Below are 18,525 nucleotides of genomic sequence, written 5' to 3' on the forward strand. Positions count from 1 at the left end.
CACACCCTTTTATTGGATCAAATGTATTGAAAAATTTGTATTGATGATCAGTCAAAATCTTAAGGGGATTTGAAAGCTGTTTTCTAGTCGGTGTAAATTTTTATAGGAGCTCTTGTACGGGTTGTTTTTTGGGCATCATTACCAATGCTAATACACATAACAAATCTAAACAATCTCTTTAGAAACCCTTTGATAACAATGAAATGATTTCACATTTTGTTTTTTTTGTAGAGTCCATGGAATAAATTTTTTCAAGATAATGAGTTACGATTAACAATAAAACAAGATGTCATCAGAACGTTAGTATTTGACATGTTTCTAGTTAAAGCAATTATATTGGCCTGGGGGCATTGAATTATCACTATGATTTTTGACATAGATAAAAGTAACTGGAGAAGCAAGAGTTTAGACAACTTTGTCCCCTTCACAGGAAATGAAAGAATTATAAAACTATGAATAGTTGATATGAAATGATAGGGTCATCATATGTAATATCTTACAATTCAGTATAGTGAACAATATAGGAGTGAAATATTTGTGTACTGATGATATATGAAATTATTGATTTGCAGGTATCCAAAGATTGAGTTTTTTCAATCAAATCAGATGAGAAACTTGATGGTTGATATTTTATTTATTTTTGCGAAAGAAAATCCTGAAATATCGTATCGCCAGGTCAGGGGCAGATAACTCTGTAGATGTTGTGTTATGTGTTGATACTACCCCTAACTAAATGAATGTTGTTCAGTTTTGCTGCTTTGTGTTGTTGTTTGATTATTGTATATTAAGATGAATTTCTACATTTTTAATCTTACTGCTATGAAAGAAAAATATGATATTATGATAGAGTAATGACATCATTGAAATATAAATTTAAAATCTGTGAATTAAAGATTAGAAAATTCTATTTATCAGAAGAGTTTAATGATTTTATTTGCAAAACTTATATTTTGTATCAATATTTCAAAATTTGTAAATGAAATAAAAAGCGTTGAGAAGCAAGATCAAGTTTTAGTATTATGTAGGCTAACATGTTTCAATAACGATATTTATAACAATGCTTGTGTAATGGATGAAGAAAGCATTCATCATAATCATTCATGGACCCATTGCAAAGTTACAAATAATGTTGTTTAAAGATATAACATCAGTAAGATTTGAAATCCGTCTTAAACCCAATCTTAAAAGATTTTTTTCAGAGAACCCAACTCATTCTTCTACAGATATTTTGAAGCACATTGTTTTATATTTTAAGTTTATTTATTATTTTCTTTATTTTCTGTAGTTTTCCTGAGTTAGAATTTTTTAAATGTGAAAAATTACGAGAAATGATGCTTGATATTTTGTTTTGTTATAGTCGAACACATGAAAATATTTCTTATAAACAGGTAGATAATGTCTTTTAGTTTCTTTCAAAACTGTAGTAACTTCTTTGTAGTAGTTTTTACTTTAATGCATGTGACTGACAATACGTAATGAAATCCATATTGTTATTTAACACTGTGCATGATGCTGATTTCTTAGTAGTATTTCACTCTATATATTCTCTTGTTGTTTGCATAGCTAACTATGATATGCATTAAAATATTGGAAAATGCTTAAAGGACTGTATTTGTAAATTGCAATATACAGCATTTCTTTTATAGCATAAATAAGTTGGGCATGAGCTCAACTGTTAATGTTATAATTATTTACCATTTAAGGAGCCATTCTTTTGTCAAACAAGGAATTGCACCATTTACAGTTGTATTATAATGTACTAAAAGCCTAAACTGAGCCTTAACTAGCTTTGAAGTTTCTGACACTCTTTAAATAGAACAGAGAATGTTTTGGTTAAGAATAAAGTAGGTGAAATGTTGAGGTTACCCCATAGCTGTTTAATATAGCCTTATGTAGTTCAACGGTCATAGCATGGTTTTAATCCCATGTGAAATTTTGCCAAAGAATCAGATTTTAAAAGATTTTTTTTTTAATATCTTTTATAGACTGACATTACTGTTGTCATAATGGTATGTTATTTATCTTACAGGGAATGCATGAATTACTGGCACCATTGATATTTGTCTTACATTGTGATCATCAAGCCTTTCAACATGCTTGTGAAATAGAGAGTATAGAGTAAGTACATACTTTACTACCTTCAGCTATCATTAACATTTACTTGATAATCTTGACTAATTGGGATGCCTGTTGATATTGTAGAAATATATCTTCTAATTTAGTTATATACTAGTTTGCTCTTATGCAAAGAAATTTAACCAGCAATGTATTTTGGCAGTAGGACCATGTTAAGAATGTAGACTTTGATAATAAATATAATTAAGTGTTGTATTTTTATCTTGAGGTAGGAATTATAAAATGAGACCAATCAGACCTTTGAGCGTCTTTTCAGCTTAAAAGTCTTTTACTACCGCTCATAAGCTATAAATTTTAATTGATAATTGAAAGAAATTGTATTTGAGTTGAAGATATCTTAAGATTTATTGTGTTCAAATTAAAAAGACATTTACTTAAAAGGTCTCTTTAACACCCCGAAAATCTCCTTTTGACCATATATCTTATTCAGAAGGAAGATAGTCTACAAATCTTTAAAGTGATTTAGATGTTACAGAAGAATAAGTCTTTGAATATAGTCTCTGTCTTTTTATCTGGGACATTGTTTTGCAACCCTCATGTTTTTGTATTTATGTTTATTGTGTGTATATTGTAGTTGTCAATAGTTTGTGTTATATTACCGTAGTTGTCTGTTTAGATGTTGTAGCATATATGTTTTATTTTCAGCCTAATACCTTATCATTTCAGGTCAGATTTCATTCATTTTTCCTCGTTTCTCCCTTTTCCTGCCTTTTTTCTGTGGGTATCTTTGTTCTTGGTTTAGTTGTGTTAAAATGTTAAATTCAATTTGGGAATTACTTTTGTTTTGTCATAGTGGATGTTCGTTTCTCTTTTATGTTCTTTAATGCATGTTATCATTACTTCTAGTCCTTAAGTTAAGATTGGTAATTTAAATTTCTGATATTTTTTAAATTTTCATTCTTTTTTTTCTGATTAGTCCAAATGTTCTGGGTATTTCTAGCAGAATTTTTCCAGCATAATCAATTTTAAAAAAAAATTCACTATAAAATAGAATGCTAGTCTTCAAAAAGTTGCTTTGGACAAGAATATTCTTATCAATGAATGAATGTTAATTGGGCATAGAATAAAAGTTGTATTTTCACTAACCAGAATTTCAGTTCCTCCCTTGCACCTACTATAGAAGAAAGAAAAAAAGAATTTTTTAGTTATGCCTATTTATTAACCATCTGTTCGGTTGATGTATTTTGTATCTGGAACACATGTAGACCACATACAATAACTTATTAATAGAATATAGTATATCATATATAAATTGTGATTATTGTCAGATTTATTAATTAATTCCTATATTTATTTATAGAGAAGTGATAAAAGAAGTCATGAATCCAACATTTTTAGAACATGATGCTTAGTAAGTATAATTTGATGTAGCCTACAGTTGGTCATTGGATATTGCATGTGTTTGTCAACATCTCATTATATTTAAAAGAATCTTAAAATAGTACTCCAATGTTTTATTTTGTGGTGCAGTATTGTTTAATTGAAGTCCATCATTGATATTAATGTGTTATTCTTTCAGTGCAATATTTTGCCAAGTTTTACAAACTGTTGAACCATGGTATATGTCTCGAGATTTTGTTCTTACTCAGAGGGTAGGTAGTTTTTTACCCTTCTTCATCACTTCATTTCACAACATTTCACATCATTTCATAGTGGTGTAATGTAGCCTAATTTTGTGCTGATATTTCTGATAATTCATTAATTTCAATGAATGTTTTACTACTAAGAAAGAATGAATTTGATAGACATAACAGAATATGATTACATATGATTGTATTCATTTTTATTTTAGGGAAAAGACTTCCTCAATGCTCAACCATTCGCCAAATGTCAGGATTTAAATCCTTCTAATGTTATAGTTAATAAATTAACCCGAATACAGGATTATATTTTAAAACGTCATGATTCAGAATTACATTTACATTTAGAGAGACTTGAAATAGCTCCACAGATCTATGGCATGTAAGTATTATTAGATATCAGGTTAAACATTCTAATCACCTATTCCACCATTACTTGCATGCAGATTTCAATTTTTTGATAAAATAAGCATTCAGTAGTTTCAAAACTGAAATTAATGATTCTTGTGGATAAAATAATTTTGTCACCTATAACAGACTTGTTTCAAGCCCGTAACTGCTATAAAATTATTGTAAAGTTGGTCTAGGTCAGTGTTCTCTTCCTTTGCTGAAATGTGCAATGATTTGTTAGAGGTTAGGGTAGTTGAAATATAAACAATTACCTTTCAACAATAGGCACTGGCACGGAGGTAAATTGACACTTGTATGCATAGAAAAGTAAAAGTAAAATGTTTTGAAAGTTCAGATACATAATAATTTTATTGCAGACGCTGGGTAAGATTATTATTTGGTAGAGAATTTCCAATGCAAGATTTATTGATGTTATGGGATGCTATATTTGCTGATTCTATTGGTTTTGATTTAGTAGACTATATATTTGTTGCTATGTTACTCTATATTAGAGATTTATGTAAGTATATTATATCTCAATCAGTTTTTTATACGCCCACACGTAAGATATATTATATCACCTCGGTCCGTCCATCCGTTCACATTTGGCTCGTGCTCACTCTACAGGCTACAGTTCTTTATGGATTCTTTTGATTTTTATTTTGTATGTCAATGTTGTTATGAAGATGATCCCTATTGATTTTCGTGAAGATCGGATAATTTTTCACCGAAATATCGTGTCTGACTTAACGTTTTTCTCTATTAGCTATATTGTGCAACTCATGCTCACTCTACAGGCTACAATTTTTTACAGATTCTTCTGATTTTTATTTTGTATGTCTATGTCGCTATGAAGATGATCCCTATTGATTTTCATGATGATCGGATAATTTTTCACCGAAATATCGTGTCTGACCTGACGTTTTACTCTATTAGCTATATTGTGCAACTTGTGCTCACTCTACAGGCTACAATTGTTTACAGATTCTTTTGATTTTTATTTTGTATGTCAATGTCATTATGAAGATGATCCCTATTGATTTTCGCGATGATCGGATAATATTTCACCGAAATATCGTGTCTGACTTGACGTTTCACTCTATTAGCTATATTGTGCAACCCTGTAGTCACTAAAGACTGTTTAATCATTTCTGACAGCTGCCAGTGGGATGTATGTTACCTTGCCTGGCAAGCTATCTTCTTAAATGTCACTATTGTAAATTGTCTATGCTTGACTATGCATTACCTGTAAGTCCTATGCCAGAACATACATTTTTTTATATAGCTCAGAAATGGTTGCTTCTATTTCTACAATTTCAGTATTATTCAGTGATTATGCTATAATTTGTACAATTTCTGTATTATCCAGTGATTATGCTATAAATTGTACAATTTCAGTATTATCTAGTGATTATGCTATAATTTGTACATTTCAGTGCTAGCCAGTGATTATGTTATAATTTGTACAATTTCAGTATTATTCAGTGATTATGCTATAATTTGTACAATTTCTGTATTATCCAGTGATTATGCTATAAATTGTACAATTTCGGTATTATCCAGTGATTATGCTATAATTTGTACATTTCAGTGCTAGCCAGTGATTATGTTATAATTTCTACAATTTCAGTATTATTCAGTGATTATGCTATAATTTGTACAATTTCAATATTATCCAGTGATTATGCTATAATTTGTACATTTCAGTGCTAGCCAGTGATTATGTTATAATTTGTACATTTCAGTGCTAGCCAGTGATTATGTTATAATTTGTACATTTCAGTGCTATCCAGTGATTATGCGACATGTTTAAGTATATTAATGAAGTTTCCACCAGTACCGGATGTCCAGTACTTTATTACTAAATCATTATACCTTAGAGAACCAAATGTAAGTTTCACTTTATAGCTTAATCTATAATCAAAGGCTTTAATGACCAGTGAGTTTTTTCAAATATGCTTAAGAATTTTTTTATCTAAAAAAGATGACATGTTATTGGAGTGGCATGGCTTCCTGATTCAGTGACAAAGCAATGTTATAAATAATATTTCTACAATTTACTATTAAAACTCATTCATTTCATTTTTTTACAATTTTTCTATTTGTCAGCAATACCCAAGACCACCAAACTATACATACCAAACAGTTAATAATATGCATAGTAAAGCTAGACAATTAAAAGGTTTGTACATATTTTCTCAATATTTTATGTTTGGAGTTTTTAATTTTAAGGAATTTGACTGTTTTCTATGGTTATTGGACATTAAGCCAAGGTGATAAGGAGAGGATTCATGTTGAGCAAAACTGCTTTTAAAATTTAAATTATGTACATGATAATATATTAATGTTAAGTTGTAATGTGTGTTTTAATTTCCTATAGGATTGCTCTAATGGGTAATCCGTGATGGATTAGATAGTCAGATAAAAGTTATTGCTTTATCTTAATACTGGCTTAAGAATAGGTCAAATATATTTGATATATAAATATTTTCTAAATGATTAATCTGTGTATGCCAATTTTGAGAAGGGGATTGCTTTATGTATTTTATTAACGTTTATATCTTCCAGCTTTATTATATATATATGAAAACCCTTATAGACTAAATTTACCATATAAAATGGGTATAAAGACCATATTTATGATCCATTCAGGACTGCTGATATGATATTTACCCTGCCAGGCCAATAATGTCAATTTATTATTTCTCAATATGGTAGCTTATGTTTAGAGATGTAGCATTCTTTTGATATATGGCAGCTCAATTTTATAGAATTCTGATTGATGTGTCTAGCAGTGGTAGTCAAATCAACAGTCCTGTATATGTGCATGGGGTTTGATCTCACATTTGAAATAAAAGTGTTAGCTTGTCAACAATCTTTTTCTGGTCAGAAGTCATAGGGTTTGATGTGCACATCATTTATATATTTTGAATGTATTGGTTAATGACTCAGTCTTTAAACTCTTTGAATGAGCTTGATTCATTGTGGTTACAGTTCTAATTACCTTTATGATCAAATCATTATAAGGATCATTTATTTATTCTATTTAGCCAATCACTCATCTAGAGGAAAACATACAGCAGGTTTGGGTGGTTTCTCTACATTTTCGCGACGATTTAATCGACCCAAAACATTGGCTGTTTCGACATCTAAAAAGCTTCCCAAGTCTTCAAGTGAACCGATGAATTTACAAACTGAAATGTCACCAGGTAGCCTGTTTATATCGGTGTTTCTGTAGTTTTCTAGATAGATAAGATACTTTTGATTTATTTGATATATTATGTAAACCCTTTAATTTCCTTTATGAATTGAAACCTATAGTTTGTATTAAAACCTTCATTTGGTGTACCTATTGCATTAACTTTGCTTAATTATGTGTTATTTCAGTGTAAAGCCATCATTTCTTTTGTTTATTTATAATATGCACACCATTGCTTAGTTTTAATTATTATTTGAAAATCTATTTTTTTTATTCGCCCACATTATAATGTGTAAATTGCAAATAAAAGTGAGAGTTGAATGAAAACAATCATGAACATGATTAATGGTGATCTTAGTTGTAAAAAAAACTATGATGCTTTGACAGGATGAAGATATGAGACTTTAAATGATAAAACTTCTGTCAAAATAAAATGACGATTTTTCAATGAATGGAATTTGAGTTATTGCCCTTGTCTTAGTAAAATGCATAAAAATTTGTTGGCAGTTAATGTCCAAATTTTATGAAATTTTGTGTGCTTGATTAAAATCAATATCTTGTATAAATTAGATTTTTGGTATGATTCGACACAGATGGGCGACTGCCTTTGATATACTGAAAATTTATCAGGCGTTAGGCAACCACTTGTTTAAGTTTAACCTTTAGTTTCTTTCCCAACCATGCTTGACTAATGTTAAATGTATTATTTCTTTACGTTTTGGTTTTCATTCATTTTCACCATGTCATTTACTTTACTGCATATTGATTTTTAATTTTTGTTTTATCAACAAACCTATAACTTTTAGGTGTATTTGTGTGCTTCCACCATTCTAATTCTTTATATTAGTTGATGGAGATTTTAATTATGAATATTTCTTTCTAATGTATGTAAATAACTATAAAATTGCAAGGATCAAGATTATTGATAACTTTCCTATAAGAAATTCAAAAAGCTAACTCTTCATTTCACTAGCTATATTAATACAGAATAAAGCTTTGAAGACAAATTATATATCATAAATAAGATGCTCCAAGATATTGCTGGTAATAAGGAGCACGATCAAACAACAGATTTCAACCATTTGTTATAGCTTATTGTTAAACAAATATAACACTCAATATTTCTGAAACCTTGTTTTCAACATGTTGGGGAGCAAACTTTATCACAAATATGCAAACAGGGAATAATATTCTTCCTCTATTATTTTTACAGCCAGTCCGAATCCACCACATGAAAAGCGTGGATCTACAGCCAGTTTACCAGTTCAAGATACCTTACATCAAACTCCTTCAGCCTCTAGTCTATTAAGATTAGAAACAGCTAGTCTAAGATCATTTCAATCTAGTCCTGCTGGTTATAGTCCAGGAGCTATCAGTGAGAATGAGTCAATACAGAGTTCTCCTACCAAATATTCAACATTACCATCTCGAGGGGCTGGAAATAGAAATAGACAGAAAAAGATGTCTTTAAAAGCAGTAAGTCTTTTTATTATCGAAAATCATTGCTTTTCTGCGTGTAATTGACCTATGCTTGGATCAAACTCACTGAGCCTCTACAGTTTCCTTGATCAGCCAAATAAGGAATCATAACTGAATATATACACTCGGTCGTATGTTTCAACAGCTTTTACACAATTGTAATAAATAAATGACAGAAAAGTTTCTAAAACATGGAAGTATTTCTTACAATTGTGTCAATATACTTTTAAAATCAATAATCTTGAAAATGTCATGACCGTTTCAGGAAAATAACATTCAACACCAAGTGTCTCATCTTCAAGGTGAATTAAATGAGAAAGATACCATGGCTAGATATTGTTCTAGTAAACTAGATGTACATATTGGACGTTTACAAAGTGAATTGCAACAAATAGATATGGATCAAAACGAAGAGATATTTTTAGCAATAGCTGGTATCAAACAAGTGAGTTCAATAATTTTTTTTCAATTTTACAAACTCCTATATACAACATGTCAGTAAATTTCATGTTAAATGCAAAATTATTTTCTTATGTCATAAGTAATAATTGTTTGACATGTTGGGCAAGGTTAAAGTATGAATTTTAAATGGTTTGTGTTGATATGTGCCCTTGAATACTCTTTAACAAATAAAGACATAATTTAGCATACATTAATTTCATAAAAATTGAGGTGACTGGACAGACTTCTATGTTCATTCGTTTGCCATACAAATGAAGGTGCACAGAAACACTTCTCAAGCATTTATATCAAGAGATATAGAGTAGTAGGTAGTTTAATCATATTATTAATTTTTTATTGACAGGTCAGAGATGTTTTGAATGGAACTTTAAAATTTTCCCGAAATTTACTTGATGAAGAGGATATAAGTATATATGATAATCATTATAAAGATGACACCGTTGTTATGACACCAGATTCAGATATTGCCATGACAACTGAACCAGATCAGAGACGTGAAATCCTCAGTAAAAGGCAGAAAATGTTCTATCAAAGTAGTGAATCAGAAACTGCTGAATCCCCTGAACCTTATAACGGTGTTTTGAGACCACGAACTGAATTTGAACTGGACGATTATGATAAGCATGATAAATCAAGGGGAGGTTACTCTTGTAAAAACATTGTAGAATCAACATTGTCTGATACACAAACAAGTGAAAGTAAAAGTGTAACTCCAGACTGTGTTTCAGACAACCTTAATCCTTTATATAGAGTTGAATCCTGGGATGAACTGGAAGCATAGCATGGCTGAGTCAGTTTTTGACATTAAATGAAGACTCTAATTAAGTGGTGCCAATATATATTCTTATGGAAACTCAAACTGAAACTAACTAGAGCATGTGGTAGTGATTTAACAATACCTGTCAATTTATATCTTGACAAAAATCTGATATATAGATGGAAATTTAAAATAAACCTAGCAGAAGAGATAAATTTGAAACATTTATTAATTTATTGATATCAAAAGGTGTAAAGTAGTGTGTTGTAGTAACCAATATTTGTAGCTTATAGTGCTCAACTTTCATGTGAAAACTGGTGCAATATTATTTATTGATTGTTTATTTTTAAATTGAGATAAATATTGAGATAATATAGTATAGTGTTGTGACATGATAGAAATGTAAACTGGCTTAAAAATTAAAAATTACGTTGATCATTTATATGCTATTTATGGAAAGATACAAAGTCTTTATTAGTTCTTCTTTCAATATCATATGAAAACAAAACCTCTTTTTATGCAAGTTATAACAAGAAGGGTTTTGACTATCAATATAAAAAAAAGAAATACAATAACAAAATATTTTCACCGTTAAAATAGTGATCAATACATCAATATAAAAACAGAATCTGTTCTTACTCAGAGTTTTACTCTTTGTGGTTTTCAGTCACCACACTTATTTCAGCCATGTCCCTATTTCTAAATAAATCTTTCTTCTTTATGCAGTAGATTCTGTTTCTATGGTTAGCTTATCTTCAACAATTTTACTTTTTTTATACACCTTTTACAGAATATTTTCTTGAAAATAACTTCTAGCTAAATCATTTGATTGCCTTAACAATACAAAATATATGTGAAATATGTTTTCATCTATATTGTTCTTTTCCTAAGACAATAAAACTGAAAATTTAACAGAGAGTTAAAATTTAATTCTTGAGCACAAATTCAATAACTTCATGTCTAAGAATAAATGAAGATATTTGAGATCTGCATTTTGATTATATCTGTTTCAATCAGTTTGAGTATATGTATCAAAAGTAAAGAATTTTCATATTTCATATTTCAAATTAATTGCATAAGTTGCTTCGACATTTTCTTTGGCATTAGGAAGTAAATTATAAATAATTATACTATCTAATTAATTAATTGATCTAATTATGTTTAATTGTTTAAATCATGTGATAATGTTATTGTTTACTACCAGAAAAGGCTTCTGTGGTTTAAATTGATTATATATTATTATTGTTATTGTTGTTACAATATTTTGTTAAGTTTGTTTTCTTTAACAGATTTTTTTTTTAATTTTCAATTGAATTATTAATAAAAATGTATCTAAGTTGTTATTTATTTCATATTCACTTTAGACAAAATTATATGGACTTCCAATCATTGGTCATTTACGATTTTCTCATCCATCAATAATCAATATCCTTCAAGAAACTGGTCCCTGTTATTGACAAGCTTCGATGAGAAATGCTTCTAGAAAAGTTTACTCCAGCCTGTTGCCCAAGTGATGCCCCAGTAAAAACAGTCCAAAAATTATAATGATTATGTAAGACCATACAAAGAATTTGTAAGACTGTTCTTTAACGGCATGTAAAAGTAGTAGGCCTATAATAAGTCACCTTTCCTCTAATTCTAGTGGTTTTTACTAAATTCTAAAGGTTTAGGTGTGTGAATACGACAAAATGAATAATAATACAATTTGTAGATTATGCAGTGCAAAGCCAAAGCAAAGGGGAGCAAGCACAACTGGGAATTTTAGGGCCGCCTGACAGATTTATAATAACATCATTATCATGACAAGGCGTCATGATAAAACAAATTATAAGTTGGCAAATCGTATAAATTATTGAATTTTCTAATACGTCATCAAATATTACGTATGAGTGAACCCGACACGACACAACACAAGCATTTTGCCCAAGGCGAGACCGAATGATTGTAGCGCCTCCTGTAAAATTTCCAAACCAATGAAAATACAACGAGCTTGTGGACGTGTCACGCGTCATATTCCACTTCCGGTGTATATAGACTAAACAAATTCAACAAGATCATTATCAATATTTTTAGACCTCTTTGAAATAGGTAAGTAATATTTAGAAGAATCATTACGTACTTGTTACGGAGGATATATATTTCTGGAAATATTTTCAAAGTTTGAAGAGATTTAGAGAGATTACATCAGATATTATTTACCATATTGATGCCTTACCTTACGACAAGTGAAGTTTCCATCTCAATCTGCTTTTATTTCTAACATTTTATCTAGTTAAGTTCTATAGCATCTTCTACGTTTACAAAATGTCTTCAGTTTTTTTTAATAATGCATAAATTTTGTACGACCATTATTGTTTGTTTTTCTGAATAGAATTTTCATAAATGGGTGCAACAGTCTTTGGAGATTTAACTTACAAACAGAGAAGAATTTTCAATCAAAAATTGGGTTATTTTCATGATCAATCAATAAAGAGTAAAAAATTATTGTTTAAATAATTGATTTTCCATTGTAGAGTAAACTTAAATCATGGATCAGGTTATGCAAGTAGTTGAACCTGCCAAACAGTTCGTAAAAGACTCGATTCGTTTAGTCAACAGATGTACAAAACCAGATAGGAAAGGTAAAGTCTATTAATTTTCATGGTTCCATATGATCCTGTACAATGTATGTTGATGTCATTGGTTTAGTGTCAGAAATTTGATATCAAACTGAATGAGGTTACATTATATTATTGGAAAAGAATTAAAACTGAACTTAATTTCTTTTCTAGCTTTGACTTGAGATCACAATTTTATCATGAATATTTTTCATTCTTATTTTTTGTAATTTTCTTTTTCAGAATTTCAGAAAATTGCTATGGCCACAGCTATTGGATTCTGTATCATGGGCTTTATTGGTTTCTTTGTTAAACTTATCCACATTCCAATCAATAACATTATTGTGTAAGTATATTTATCAGTATGATGACTATCTTATCATTTTGTTGAAGTCTAATCTAGATACAAGAGCATGGATCTGTTTTGTATTGATGTTAGCTCACTAAATATGGCACTAATGTTGCTGCAATATCTATGTCATATCATTTTTTAACAAGGGTATCTTTTATCTTTTCAGAGGATCCTAAGAAATGTAATAATGTCTAGTCTACGAATCATCATTATCAACTTACCAATTTTGCTCATCAATAGGATTTATGGGGGAAAAGTATTTCGAATAAAAGACAAAATCATTCAGACTTACTGTGGCAACATTGTGTATTCTGTCAGTTATACCAAATAAACCAGACATTTTTGCAGGCAAGGGTGTTAAAATGTTACATGGATTTTGTAAAAATTGTATTTAAGGAAATAAAATTATTGTCATATTTTAATTTTGTCTTTTGTTTCTTGTCTTCTACATTCTGCTATATAGTTTTAGGACAAAGTGAACAAATAATTCAGCTTCATTTCACTGATGTCTTCTGAAAGAATGCTGTCTGCATATTTTTGTTGGTAAATTTTGCAGATTATTTTTTTAACATCAACAGAAGTTTCTCTGAGAGAATGGTGTTTTTAAACAACTTACTGAATACAATTTACTGACAAAAGTGTGGCAAGATTAACTCAATGACAAGGTGCTTGTCCATAACTGGATTGAGCAGAAAATCGACACATGTAACAAATCAAATTTATTTACACTTACAATAATCACAGTCACTACTTTCTTTTCTTCTTATCATCTCTCTTAGCTTTCTTGGCCGGCTCAGCATACCTAGCTTCCAACTGAGCAAAAAAGTCATCAGAGGAAGCCTTTCTGGACTGTTGACGTTTTTTGATTAAAGCAGTTAATGAATCTTCATCACTAATACCTAATTTTTTAGCATGAGCTTCAGCTTCTTTAGCCTCTTCATCAGCCTAAAATACATCAATCAAACACAATTCAAAGTAAGAAACAAAAGGTTATTAAGTTATTTATTACTTTGGATATTCAAACAATTCCTATGAACAAAAAAATTGTATCAATAATTAACAAAGGTTAAAATTCCTGTTCTTATTCTCAAACTGGTTGAAGGTATAATAATCTCACAATAAGAATTTATTTGAAGCTGATGACAAACAAACATCTGAACTGTAACTGTAGGAACAAAAATGATGAATGCCAAACTAATAATATAATATACAAGGCAGAAGTCACAGACACTTTCATTGATGAAGTGAAACTCTGAATAATATGATCATTTAGGTTCTGTTTTAATATTTCTATATCTCTACAATTGATTTATTGAGTACCGTAGTATTTTAACAGTGAGAATTTTTGGTCATTGTTTTGTTATTATAAACCTTTTAATTAAATAAACAATATCACTGACTCTGTTAGTTAACCATTAATAAACCTGTTATATAATAAATTTGAAAAAAGGAATTTTCTTTTCTTAGCTGTGGCTTTTCAGTTAAAACACAGGTTACATCGTTTGGTTTTATTTGTGTAGACTCTAGTTCCGTTATCAATGGACTGGGATATTTTGTAAAACTAACCTTTTGTTTTCTAGCAGATTTCTTGGACTTCTTTTCATTGGTAAAGTTTTTAAATTTTGGTAATTCCTTCTTTTTAATGAGATCTTTCAAAATTTGTTCAAATCTAGGTTCATCCTCTATAGAAGCACATAAAACACTATCAATAATAACACCCATATCACCTTCAGATTCCACATAGGCTTCCTTTAAATCTTTTAATTCTTCTTCAGATCCTGGGATATTAAAAGAGCATTATAAAATCTTATCAACAAATAACTATTTTCAGTCTATTGATGGATTATAGTGTCTTAAAAATTAACAAGTGTATATATATGGTATCTGCCTTAACTGTTTAATGATACCAATTTCTGTTAATTTATGATTGCTATTAAGTTCGTCATTACCATGATGACAGTAATTTCCAAGTTGCCCTGCAATTTGCTATAAACATTGCCATAAATATCTGATAAGTGTATCTGCTCATTGTGTCTATTCATCATTGTAGGGTTATAGTTAATTTGGCACCTAACCAAAATGTCCCAAAATTTAGTCGAAATGGCCCCTAAAACTTGGTCAAAATGGCCCCTGGAAAAGGTCAAGATAGCTTGCCAGGCAAGGTAATATACATCCACTGGCAGCTTTGATTTCAAATAAAAATATTTGGCAGTACAGAAACAATTACCAGCATGAAATATTCAACCTTCAGACATACACTTCTTTAGAACTTTTTGAGGCGTTACTGAATAATATTACCAAGTTTCATCAAAATCTGTCAAGAATTGGGCCTTCATATAAAGATAGCTTGCCAGGCATGATTAAATTAAATTTTCTTATTTGTTAACCAAAATAGTTTCTCAGGAAAATAATGACATCTATTGTAAATTGTGATTATGAACAAAAAAATTGTGACTTGTACAGTCTGTCAAGAATTGTGCCTCCTAGAGTGTTTACGAGCTAAAAATTGAATGCGTTTTCAAGAACAAGGGCAATAATTCATACTACATATTTTCGATTTCGCTGATTTTCAATAGGGTTTATCCTTGGGTGATTACAAACACTCATACGAAGTTTCGTTAAAATCCATCAAGAATTGTGCCCTGTAAAATGATTACGAGCTAAAAATTGAACGTGTTTTCAAGAACAAGGGCAATAATTCATACTAAATATTTTTTGATGACATCTATTGTAAATTGTGATTATGAACAAAAAAATTGTGACTTGTACAGTCTGTCAAGAATTGTGCCTTCTACAGTGTTTACGAGCTAAAAATTCAAGAACAAGGGCAATAATTCATACTAAATATTTTTTGATGACATCTATTGTAAATTGTGATTATGAACAAAAAAATTGTGACTTGTACAGTCTGTCAAGAATTGTGCCTTCTAGAGTGTTTACGAGCTAAAAATTGAACGGTTTGCAAGAACAAGGGCAATAATTCAAACTAAATATATTTCGATTTCGCTGATTTTCAATAGGGTTTATCCTTGGGTGATTACAAACACTCATACAAAGTTTCGTTAAAATCCATCAAGAATTGTGCCTTCTAGAGTGATTACGAGCTAAAAATTGAACGTGTTTTCAAGAACAAGGGCAATAATTCATACTAAATATTTTTTGATTTCGCTGATTTTCAATAGGGTTTATCCTTGGGTGATTACGAACACTCATAACAAGTTCCGTTAAAATCCTTCAAGAATTGTGCCTTCTAGAGTGTTTACGAGCTAAAAATTGAACACGTTTTCAATGACAAGGGCAATAATTCATACTAAATATATTTCGATTTCGCTGATTTTCAATAGGGTTTATCCTTGGGTGATTACGAACACTCATACCAAGTTCCGTTAAAATCCTTCAAGAATTATGCCTTCTAGAGTGTTTACGAGCTAAAAATTGAACGCGTTTTCAAGAACAAGGGCAATAATTCATACTTAATATTTTTCGATTTCGCTGATTTTCAATAGGGTCTATCCTTGGGTGATAACGAACACTCATACCAAGTTTCGTCAAAATCTGTCAAGAATTGTGCCTTCTAGAGTGTTTACGAGCTAAAAATTGAACGCGTTTGCAAGAACAAGTGCAATAATTCATACTAAATATTTTTCGATTTCACTGATTTTCAATAGGGTTTATCCTTGGGTGATTACGAACACTCTTACCAAGTTTCGTTAAAATCCTTCAAGAATTATGCCTTCTAGAGTGTTTACGAGCTAAAAATTAACAAGGGCAATAATTCATGCTAAATATTTTTCAATTTCGCTGATTTTCAATAGGGTTTATCCTTGGGTGATTGCGAACACACATACTAAGTTTCGTTAAAATCCGTCAAGAATTGTGCCCTGTAGAGTGTTTACGAGCAATTGTTGACGGACGGACGGACAAGGGTGACGACAATATACGCCCCCCATTTCATGTGGGCGTATAAAAATGGAATGAACATTGATTGCTAATTTAAAGAGCATTTCATAGGAGTTCAATATAAGAATAGTTATTGATTTAGCTTACTGCATGAACAATGCATAAGGAATAGGGCTTTTCAAACTTGCAATTTGGATCTCAGTATCTAACAATGCGGCCATACCTTGATATTTTTGTTTATAATTCTTGATGTCCTTCATGGTAATCTGTTGAAACAATAATCTCCAATAATCGTACCAATCTCTGTCTTGAGTCACATCATTTTCTTCATCAATATCTCCTAGCAATAGAATAAATAGCATTGTGATTTCACAATCTAATCCACAATCACATGACATCATAAACGAATAAACTTACAGCTGTTTTTCTACCTATGAATTTACCTAAGGTTAACCCAATCTCCTACTTTCCCTGATCTGGTTTTACAATTTGCAGGACATTAAGCCTAGATGACTGTTCCAAATTTACAACCTAATTACTGATGAAGATCATTTTTTTTAGTGGCTAAACTTATCTCCATGTAATCAGATAGGAAGGACATTTTTTCTTCCATTCTTATGATTTAAGCCTTTACATCATATCATTAGTAAATTTCAATTCTAGCAAAATAGAAAGACATTGTGAACATTTTATTGCCGGAATAAAACAATTTATTGCCAAGCAAAATAATATGTTTGTTTGAAGTCATATTAATTGTATCGTTTCGTGCGAGCAAATTGATAAATAAATAAACTAACCAGTTTCATCATAAATATCTCTTTGACTTGGGTCAGAAAGAATATTATAAACACGACCTAATGTTTGGAATTTTATTGTAGCTTCTTCTTTCTCATTTTCATCTACTCTGTCTGGATGAACTTTTAAAGACTGACGATGATAACCCTTCTTTACTGAAATCAAAATACATTCAGACAATATAATTATTTTATCACTAAAATCAACTAACAGTATGTCACCCAAGAAACATAGGCTGCTCTAACAATATCTGTACATTTACCTGGTATCATCAATAATAATATTATGATGTGGTTTATTTGTCCACTTTGTTTAGCTCGTTGAATATATTCTCACTAGGCTAGGCTGTCTCTAGTGTAAGATAAACAATAAATGCTATGCTATTTTCAGCCTGAACAGTAGGTCAATGTAGTCAGAGAGAAGCTGAATGTATCAAAACTGGCAAACAATAATAATAAGGTAACAGAAATAATTTCACAAGACAAGAAAAACTAACATTCTTTTTCTGATGCTTTCTTATCGACATGGAGAACTTTGTACAGATTATCTGTTCCAAAATATTCTCTACAATCTTTCAATAATGTCATTTTTTTACGGAATAAATGTCAGTTCGATTTTTGCCCATAAGATTTTAACTATTTTCTCTGCATATTTCTCTTAAACTACAACCCGCCAATATTTCTTGTTTACAATAACACTCTTATTTACCTCCCGCATTGAAGAGTTCAAGCCTTGCTTATCCAGTTTTTATCTCAATGTGCATTTTATATTTTGACATTCGAGACTACAAAGAATTTTCAAAGTATCAAAAAGCTCAATACCCCCCTCCCTTGCAAAATTCGAACAGATCCTCTATCAGCTATTGCACCCCCCCCCCC

The 18,525-nt window shown here is 30.2% G+C and overlaps 3 protein-coding genes across 3 annotated transcripts in view; 2 read left to right on the plus strand and 1 right to left on the minus strand.

Annotated features, from left to right (window-relative positions):
- The window catches only part of LOTGIDRAFT_123794 (hypothetical protein), a gene marked incomplete at both ends in the record, with an annotated part of 8,427 nt that extends 2,044 nt beyond the window's left edge, over window positions 1–6,383 (plus strand). The window contains 9 exons of the mRNA XM_009060893.1: window positions 232–299; window positions 1,286–1,388; window positions 2,030–2,118; window positions 3,437–3,487; window positions 3,656–3,728; window positions 3,929–4,098; window positions 4,484–4,626; window positions 5,890–5,996; window positions 6,216–6,383. Of these exons, the coding sequence (XP_009059141.1) occupies window positions 232–299; window positions 1,286–1,388; window positions 2,030–2,118; window positions 3,437–3,487; window positions 3,656–3,728; window positions 3,929–4,098; window positions 4,484–4,626; window positions 5,890–5,996; window positions 6,216–6,383 (972 nt within the window). The remainder of the gene's footprint in view (window positions 1–231; window positions 300–1,285; window positions 1,389–2,029; window positions 2,119–3,436; window positions 3,488–3,655; window positions 3,729–3,928; window positions 4,099–4,483; window positions 4,627–5,889; window positions 5,997–6,215) is intronic.
- A 5,668-nt stretch (window positions 6,384–12,051) lies between these two features.
- On the plus strand, window positions 12,052–13,374 carry LOTGIDRAFT_150531 (hypothetical protein). The gene is made up of 4 exons (XM_009060894.1): window positions 12,052–12,091; window positions 12,517–12,624; window positions 12,844–12,946; window positions 13,119–13,374. The coding sequence occupies exons 2-4, from the start codon at window positions 12,531–12,533 to the stop codon at window positions 13,126–13,128; spliced, it is 207 nt and encodes a 68-aa protein (XP_009059142.1). The 5' UTR covers window positions 12,052–12,091; window positions 12,517–12,530; the 3' UTR covers window positions 13,129–13,374.
- A 355-nt stretch (window positions 13,375–13,729) lies between these two features.
- Window positions 13,730–18,228, minus strand: LOTGIDRAFT_65996 (hypothetical protein; the record flags this gene model as incomplete). The annotated part of the gene is made up of 5 exons (XM_009060858.1): window positions 13,730–13,897; window positions 14,519–14,730; window positions 17,076–17,192; window positions 17,650–17,802; window positions 18,144–18,228. Coding segments are annotated over 5 exons (735 nt in total), but the record flags the coding sequence as incomplete, so codon positions are not given.
- Between the last annotated feature and the right edge of the window lie 297 nt (window positions 18,229–18,525).

This window comes from Lottia gigantea (genome assembly GCF_000327385.1).
Source record: "Lottia gigantea unplaced genomic scaffold LOTGIsca_45, whole genome shotgun sequence".
Taxonomy (NCBI): domain Eukaryota; kingdom Metazoa; phylum Mollusca; class Gastropoda; family Lottiidae; genus Lottia; species Lottia gigantea.

Coding starts and splice junctions, on each gene's coding strand:
- LOTGIDRAFT_150531 (XM_009060894.1), top strand. CDS start 12,531: ATGGATCAGGTTATGCAAGTAGTTGAACCTGCCAAACAGTTCGTAAAA. Junction 12,625..12,843: donor TACAAAACCAGATAGGAAAG/GTAAAGTCTATT, acceptor TTTCTTTTTCAG/AATTTCAGAAAATTGCTATG.